General features: G+C 38.9%; 1 protein-coding gene across 2 annotated transcripts; it reads right to left on the bottom strand.

Moving 5' to 3' along the window:
* Positions 1-37: 37 nt before the first annotated feature.
* FKBP3 (FKBP prolyl isomerase 3) lies at positions 38-8,436 on the bottom strand. Of its 2 annotated transcripts, none has more exons than XM_032237461.1 (7): positions 8,201-8,436; positions 6,781-6,882; positions 3,756-3,863; positions 2,842-2,977; positions 2,233-2,300; positions 1,521-1,618; positions 38-253 (listed from the first exon to the last, which is right to left on the bottom strand). In XM_032237461.1, exons 1-7 carry the CDS (start codon positions 8,300-8,302, stop codon positions 199-201), a joined length of 669 nt encoding a protein of 222 aa, XP_032093352.1. In that variant the 5' UTR covers positions 8,303-8,436; the 3' UTR covers positions 38-198. The 2 variants fall into 2 exon arrangements, with proteins under 2 accessions (XP_032093352.1, XP_032093361.1); XM_032237470.1 differs by lacking the exon at positions 8,201-8,436 and adding an exon at positions 7,860-8,129.
* Positions 8,437-8,860: the final 424 nt, after the last annotated feature.

The following is an 8,860-nucleotide window of genomic DNA, read 5'->3' as shown; positions in this document are numbered from 1 at the left end:
TTTTTCCAAGTCCTTGCTACAAAACATCAGTCAAAGCCACGTATAAACTACTTTTTAGTAATACAGACATTGTACTGTAATTGCAATAAGAGTCTTTTGACTCCTCCATCTATCAGATGAAAGGCCACGTTTGCATTTCCCTGAAATCGGAAGTACTGTGTCTTCACAAATATTCAAGACTGAAGAGGCGACAATACATCATTCAATATCTACCAGTTCAATTTCAAAGAAAAGTTTTGCATTGGGTGGAATCCTGAAATAGAAGTTAAGGAAATTCTTATATAGTAGATTGTGGTTGCAAATATACCTATAGTTAAAGGTTTGTGTAATTTTTTTCTAAGTTGCAAGTTATTCTTGTTCAGTGTATAACTCAGAAGGGAGCTTTGGCAAGCGATTACAGATGGTCCTTGAGTTATGACAGTTAATTTAGTTGTTCAAAGTTACAAAGGCACTGAAAAAAGTCATTTATGACCATTTTTCACACTTCTGACCATTGTAGCATCCCCATGGTCACATGATGAAAATTTAGACATTTGGCAATTGACTCATTTATGATGGCTGCAGTGTCCCAAGGTCATATGTTCCCCTTTTCAACCTTCTAAAACAAAGTCAACAGTGAAGCCAGATTCACTTAACAGCAGTTTGACTAACAACTACAGTGATTCACTTAACTGGCAAGAAAAGTTGTAAAATGGGAAACCTCACTTAACAAATGTTTCACTTAGCAACAGAAATTTTGGGCTCAATTGTCCCAAATCGAGGACTACCTGTAATGATCATAAATGAAAAGTAACTAGGCATTGTGGAAACAATGCCCCTTAGAAAATGTTAAGCATGAAATTGAAAATCTGAAGTATTCTACTGTGTTTCTCTGAAAATAAGGCAGGGTCTTATTTTCTTTTGACCCCCGAAATAAGCACTTGGCCTTATTTTTGGGCAGGTCTTACTATTTTTGAGGTGCAGGAGGCAGCGAGCGTGGTCACCTCATGGCTGCTGCTATATTACAATATTTTTGGGGAGGGCTTATTTTCAAGGAAACAGGGTAACCACCCACTAATGCCCATTTTTTTCTTTTCTACCTATTAATCCTTAGATACTTCAATTTAAGAAGCCTCCCTCTCTCTCCCCAATCAAATCTTTACTGTAGACAATTAAAAATAACTGACTAAGTCATGAAGATTAGGCAACAAGATAACATCATTAAATCAGACATAGTTCTTCCCCCCCCCCCTTTCTGCTTTAAGTGTACTGAGGATTACCACTTGAACTTTGCCTTATTCTGTCCCACCTCCATACCTCCCCGCCCCTGGGAAGTCTCTCCAGTTCTTTTGACAGTTAGGGATCTGTCAATGAAGTTCTATCCCACTGATGTATCTGTCAATTAAGACAATATTATGAACAACAATGGGGACTTCTGCAACACTGTAAAATTGTTGGGGGAAAAATGTGCTCTCTTAATCTCTCTTGTATAGGAAAAATGGTTTTTACAATCTACATAAAGATAAATGTCAGCAGGATACTTGGCATCAGGTTGTCCTTTCTTCCCATAAGCCCATTCCGACTCAATTTCCAAATTAGCCTTTTCTCCTTTGCTCATTGTTAATAAGGCTTCATCCCACTGAAAAATAGAAAAGAAACATATTTTGGTTAGTTTTAACAAAATCAGATTCTTTTTCATTCTCTCCACTGCTGCTGAAAGGGGTTTTTTTGGTTAAGATTTCCACACAACACATGCTAGATATTATCTAGAAGTAGTACAAGATACTTTCATCAAAATTCATCTGAAAATTAAGTAGATTGGACTCAATTAATTGGACCCAGAGACCGCAATATCACAGGTCATGAATACAGATTTACAAAGCTAAAAATTACAGTATTCTGTCTTCTAATACTAAGGAAAGTATTAGAAGTGACATCTGCAATATATGATATACATCATGGATGTGATGATGTATGTATGACACACCCTTCTCCCCAAACCTCTAATTATGACAATTGGACACTGGTCCAAGATCTGCAGGAAATAGATGATGGGCAGACTTCCCATGGTGTTCTCTCTCATTCCTGGCAGGATAGAATCTAAAGGGTTCATGGGATCACATATACCCAATGCTGCCTCTTATTGAAAGAAACAGACAGATGGATGAACAGCTGCAGAACCAAAACTATTTTCTAATAATGAAAGAGTATGAGAACCTGACACACTCAATCACCCCACATTAGCACACTTACACCTCGAATCACTTTTCCAACACCAACTTTGAAGCTCAGTGGTTTAGATGCTTTTTTCTTCTTCGAACCTGAAAGATAGATTTGGTTGCAAACTATCAGATTAACGGAATGCTTACCAAGTTCAAATCTTGCATCTTTCTCCTTTCTGGTTACAAAATACACTGTAGGGAAGACCAGACTTGATTTACAAGAATAGTAAAGCCTAAAGCCTGCTGTAGATTTTTAAGGCACCAGGCTAAAAATCAAGAAACTGAGTTCTAGTACTATCTTAGGCATGAAAGCCAACTCAGCCCAACTCCCTTTACAGTTTTAACAAACTGTTAAAACACGGTTGCTATTGTGAAAATCAGAGGAGAGAATATCAAGTGTGTTTGCCATCTTGAATTATATTTATAAAAATAATAAAAGTGGAATAAAATATATTTTTAAGCTTTTCCATCTTTTTTTTCCAAGATGGGTTGAAAAATGTAGAGCGTTTAGAGTCTTACTCGGCTCCAATTTATTGTTTGAGAGACACTGCAGCTCCATCATCCTGCCCTTCAATGAAGACTACTTGAATCTTTAAAAGCTTTGCAAACTTTTTTTTTTAAGAGTTGTCTAAGCACTTACTTGACTGAATATTAGTGTCAAAAACGGTTCCATCTTGCAGCTTGCCTGTATACCAGCAATGAACAATATCACCCTTTTTTGGAAAGTTGGTTTTATCCCCCTTTTTCAGAATTGACTTGGTATATTTTGGGGAAGTCTGCAATAAAAGTGGAAAGAAAGAAAACAGTAAAACTTCACTATTTTAAAAATACAGATGTTCAAAGTTGTTCAAAGATAGTATATCTTTAGAATGATATACAGTCACTTTCCTTTTCATACAATCAGAGAAATACACATTTTATAGGAATTCTGTCCCTATGGCAGGAGTTATTTATTTGCAACAATATCTTTTTTAGCATCTCGATAAACTGCTAATTAATAGCTCAATTATAAGATCACTATTGAACTGAAAATTATTTCCAAACGGCTTTATAGCTGGTCCCAAAAAGGGTGAAACTAAGAACGATATCATTTTGCACACACATATCCAGAAATGTCTTCTACAATAAACTTTATTCTTAAAAATATATATGGAAGTTTGTGACATATGCCATTAAGCTTGATTATATAAATTTTATTTTAAAAGAAGTATGTGTTCAAATTTGAGTTGATCACATTGCTACATATATGGAAAATGCAACTGATTTCAGAAGTGAGAACTCCAAAAGATCAAATGATCATAATAGAATCACTACCAATTCAAAATCAGAAACAACTATCACAGAACTTAAATTTAAATAGCTATACAGTATTGATCTATTTTGTAGAATATGTTTTATAATTACAGCATTATTTTCAATAGACAAAAGTACTTGTCTTACATATCCCAACTACGTTAGTTGTATTATTTAATGTCCTTTCTCATTTGTATATGTTTTTTTATTTACTCACCTAGCAGAAATTGAAAAACATTATTGAGGTACTTCCCAACTTACCTCATCAACAACTTCTTCAGATTTTGTCTTTTTGGGTTCGTTTTCATCAATCTTGATATTTTTTAGCTGTTCTGCCACTTGTTCAGTGCTCTCCGTGTCCTTAAAGCTCTGGGAAATATACATTTTAGTGATCTACCTAAGGAAGTTATAATAGCGCTATGAAGAGTATTTATTAATCAAGTTTTATAGTTGCCCATTTCGCAAAACACATTTTAGGTCATATACAACAATTAAACAATAAATACAGTATATAAAATCCAGATTAAAAAGTAAATATGATTAAAAACAATTATACAACTCTAGACAAAGGGGATTAAGAATGTGCATCTAGCAAAGGAGCCATTTGAGCATATGTGTTCACAATGATGTGAAATCACAGCTGCCAGTACTTTAGTTGTTGACCTTTGTAAACATCAAGTACTTACCAAGAACGGAGGATGTTGTAATGTATCATTGTAGTATATGTATGTAGCTAAGCAACGTGGCCATTAGCAATTGACAGACTTTGTTTTTTGTCAATCTGGAGTTTGTATAAGTGCCACCCAAGATTTTTTCTAATATGGCAGACAGTGTGTCTATAATCACTTGTACCACCATAGCCATTTGCTAGAACCTTTCAACGTCAATTTTAAGAAACGTGACACTTTGTGATTTTTGCCAATTCTTTGTTTTTTATTCCGGCAGTCCCCAACTTCTCTGTAGACAGCCGGCGGCAGCAGGGCTTGCTACCGGGGTGTGGCTTGGGGGATGAGGACTCCTGCTCTATTTTATTGTCCCCTGATATATTATTATAATATTGAATAATATGAACGTAATCCTTCTTATTATATTTTGAATGTTCAAGGTGTTGCACTTACATTTTATAGGTGCAATCATAAAATCTTTCTCTAAAATGTCATTATAGTTCTGCCATATAAAATGTATCAATACTATATAGTAGGTCCACATTAAAACGATGAAATTTAATTGAAATAATATTCTGGAGAAAACATTCATGTAACACAAGTTTTAAAAGCTAGTTTGACCATATTTATACACTCATCTTACTCTGGCTGGAAGCAGTACATATAGGTATTTAAACAAAAATTGCTTTAAAAATATAGTTTTTAAAGTTTTTACTTAATATAAAATAGAAATATAAATAAAGACAATTCAAAAAAAGGGAAAGGTGGGAAGAAAGAAAGAGTGGAGAAAGTGAGGAGAAAGAAAACAAAAAGTGATTTCCATCTTCATTTGGTGCAGTAAGTTACATAATATAACGTATTTTTCGGACTATAAGATGCACCTACCTTTTGGGGAGGAAAACAGAAAAAAAATTCTGCCTCTTCCTCCCAGCAATTTACCTCCTTGCAGCAAACAACCTGGTCAGCTTCAGCACAGCCTTATTTAGCACAAGAAGCTGATTGGTGATTGGATTGGCCTCCCAGAATACCACCTATCAGTGGTTCCAGGCTGCGGGGATCACGCTACCCGTCGCCACTGCCACCTATGGCTGCCTCCATGCACTCTGTGTTCGGCCTCCAAGTATCCCATTTTTGGCCTGTTCCAGGTGGTGGGGATCCCTGCCTCATGGAATGGGACAAAAATGGGGCGCGTGGAGGCAGAACACAGGGCCTGTTCCAGGCGGCATGGATCCCTGCCTCTTGGAATAGGACAAAAATGGGTCCCACAGAGGCAGAACACAGGGCCTGTTCCAGGCGGTGGGGATCCCTGCCTCATGGAATGGGACAAAAATGGGGCACGTGGAGGCAGAACAGAGGGCCTGTTCCAGGCGGCAGGGATCCCCGCCTCTTGGAATAGGACAAAAATGGGGCATGCGGTGGCGATCCCTGTAACCTGGAATGGCTGATAGGCAGTATTCCAGGAGGCCGATCAACCACCAATCAGCTGTTTGTTGTAAATCAGGCTGGGCTGAAGCTGAGCAGGCTGTTTTCTGCAAGGAGGTAAATTGCTTGGAGGCAGAGGCCAAAGTGTTGGGGCTGGAGGGTAGGCGGAGCTTCAGCAACTTTCGCGCACAGACACTTCCACCCACTTTTTTGAGGGGGGAAAATTGCATCTTATACACGGAAAAATATGGTGGTTATAAAATCAACTCTTTACTTATTTAAAATAGTAAATACTAGTCACTTCCATAACCATGATCTACTTAATAATCAAAACTCAAATCAAAGTTTTATTTTTTTTCTTTCAAGCAGAAAGTTCAACAACAGTCAAAGAACAAAGGCAATCATTTCTTCAGCACAGCAGTCTTTTTAAGTAGAGATTCTCAGCACCTTTTGTAGAAAAAATACTAGATCTCTCCACTGAGCTTTATGGTTCCACCACAAAAGCGCGGTAGACAAAAGCGCGGTCGCCGAAAGCGCATATGTGACATCATCACAGCGCGACGAAAAAGATCGAAAAATGTAAAAATAAAGCGAAAACCTTATCCTAACCCCCCCAAACCTAACCCTAAACCTAACCCTAAACCTAACCCTTAACCTAACCCTAAACCTAACCCTTAACCTAACGAAAAACCTAACGCTAACCCTTAACCTAACGCTAAACGTAACGCTAACGCTCTAACCCTAACCCTTAACCTAACCCTAACCCTTAACCTAACCCTTAACCTAACGAAAAACCTAACGCTAACCCTTAACCTAACGCTAAACGTAATGCTAACGCTCTAAACCTAACCCTAACCCTAACCCTTAACCTAACCCTAAACCTAACCCTTAACCTAACGAAAAACCTAACGCTAACCCTTAACCTAACGCTAAACGTAACGCTAACGCTCTAAACCTAACCCTAACCCTAACCCTTAACCTAACCCTAACCCTAAACCTAACCCTTACCTTTATGTGAATCGGCTTGCTGTAATTTAATTTTTATTTCAATTTTTCGATCTTTTTCGTCGCGCTGTGATGACGTCACATACGCGCTTTCGTCGACCGCGCTTTTGTGGAACGCGGTTTTGACGGGTCACGGAGCTTTATATCCATGTTCAGTTTACAAATAAAGTAAAGTAAGCAAGCGTAAGACTTACCTTTGTTTCAAAGAGTTGGTTATATGCTGTTATTAACTGATCCTTACTAGCTGTTTTGGCCACATTTTTTATCTGACCAAGCAACTTGTGCTCTGCAAGAAACTACAAACAAAACTTAAGATTAGTTCGGCTACCTGTGGTAAATGACAAGTTTTCGTATACTGCAAAGTGGGCTGGAATAGTATCTACACTTACAATATGGAAATTTAAAGTTTCTAAAGGTTCTAGTAGCATCAAATAAATCCAATTATTGCTCCTGGAATCTAAAAATGTGTGATTCTTATACTTAGAATTCCATTCAGATTGGTGACAGCAAACTGCAGAAGAGAACCCAATCATAAAGACAGAAAAAGAGCAAAGCACACAGTGAAAATCCTGTTCCTCTTGATTTTTCATATCTGCCAATTTTATGGAAGATAAACAAATTAATTTGCAATGTAAGTAAGCCATGAAATTGCAGATCAGCTTTAAATAAATTTAAAAACAAATCACAATTTCACAGTATTCCAAATAAAAATGTCTATGATCTCACGTCCATAAATCTAGTTCAGCTAAAATTAAAAATATAAGGTACTGTACAACTGAAGGACGCTTACATTGCACTTTAAACTGGAAGCTTCCTGGAGTCATCTGAACTATTTCAATTTGAAAAATTTTGAAGGGTTTTTTTTTTAATCTCCTAGCAATTCCTTTCATGTTAACACAGAAAGCAGATGAATGGCTATAGGAAATCCTTTCCAAGGCCTTGTTTTTGATGCATTAGCCAATGGGCAGTTTTCTTGCATTTCAAAAAATTAAAGACTATTGCCGGCAGCAGGAGATTATTTTAATGTTTTGCTATGCTCTGAAATTCAAGGCAAAGTATGTGAATGGCATCCAATGATCAATCAACAAATAATAGGGGGGGGGGGGTCAATGCATTAAAATGTGCAAGGATGAATTAGTGCATGCCCTCTCTATAATTATACATTACTTTATCCTGGCCTGTCAGTAATGGAATCAGCAATCCCTATCCTCTCTCGCCTCACCCCTCACCTCGTGGGAAGGCTGTCCCCCCCCACCCCCGCCGCCATGCTTACGACCACAACCCAAGCTGGCATGTGGGAATGCCGCAGTCACGTGAAATGAAAAAGGGGAGGAAAGACAACGCGATCCCACTGAAAGGCTCTCATCCCCTCCGAAGAGATCTGTCTATATGGCTCGCTTGAAGAGCGAGACAGGGTTAAAGAAAGAGGGAGCCCTGAGTAAAGGACAAAACCGAGGACAAAAAAGGAGGAGGAGGAGGAGGAGGAGCAGAGGGGATTTCGCAACTTTGCACAGATCTTCTGGCCAAATGAAAGCTACACGCGTCCAGCATAGCCCCGCATGAACATATGAATGGAGCCTGCCCACCCGTCAGATCGCGCCTCGGACCGCCCACCCTGTGTGCCGCTTGCTCCTGCAGAAAGTGGACAATCTCCCGCTTGGGCAGCTCCTCGCTCCGCAGCTCCTCCAGGCTCCAAGGACGCGCGCGGTCCGCCATTACATCGCCTCACTAGCGGAAAGTCCGGGAACCCTTCAGCCGCCCCTCACAAGCCTCACAGCACGAAATGCAATTCCAGCACGCTTAGAGCGCCACGCCGCCTCCATCCATACGCGGTTCCGTACGTCTCTTCCCGCTGGGCATGCTGGATAGCGTAGTTCTACCCGAGAAAGCAGATGCTCCTGTTACGTGATTGGGTGGACGCAAAACCCAGACCGGCAGAGCATTTTCTGATGCATGCTGGGTATTGTAGTCAGTGGATGGATGGATTGCTAGATATAAAGAAAGAAAAAGAAAGGAAGGAAGGAAGGAAGGAAGATAGGAAGGAAGGAAGAAATAAAGAAAGAAAACTTTATTGTCACTTTGAATGTACACTAATCGGCATCCATTAAAATGGAATTTCGTTACAAGTTGGTTGTTCCCTTTAAAAATCCTTCTTCTACCTTATATTTCCACTTCTTCGTATAGGGGGACTGCGTGGTGCATTGGGCATTAAAAACACGAAACCAAGCTATAGAGAAATGAATCCAACAATAACAGGAAATCTTCGCAAGGTAT

This window comes from Thamnophis elegans, chromosome 1 (assembly GCF_009769535.1).
Source record: "Thamnophis elegans isolate rThaEle1 chromosome 1, rThaEle1.pri, whole genome shotgun sequence".
NCBI lineage: Eukaryota > Metazoa > Chordata > Lepidosauria > Squamata > Colubridae > Thamnophis > Thamnophis elegans.
Note: the sequence above shows the minus strand (reverse complement) of the source record. Positions and strands in the feature narration are given on the sequence as shown.

What these genes read in the sequence shown, in the direction of transcription:
- FKBP3 (XM_032237461.1), bottom strand. Translation starts at nt 8,302, where the DNA reads ATGGCGGACCGCGCGCGTCCTTGGAGCCTGGAGGAGCTGCGGAGCGAG. An exon ending in ACCAACTCTTTGAAACAAAG is followed by an intron (nt 3,864 to 6,780) that starts GTAAGTCTTACG and finishes TATATTTCCCAG; the next exon opens with AGCTTTAAGGACACGGAGAG. An exon ending in TTGGAAAAGTGATTCGAGGT is followed by an intron (nt 1,619 to 2,232) that starts GTAAGTGTGCTA and finishes TCTATTTTTCAG; the next exon opens with TGGGATGAAGCCTTATTAAC.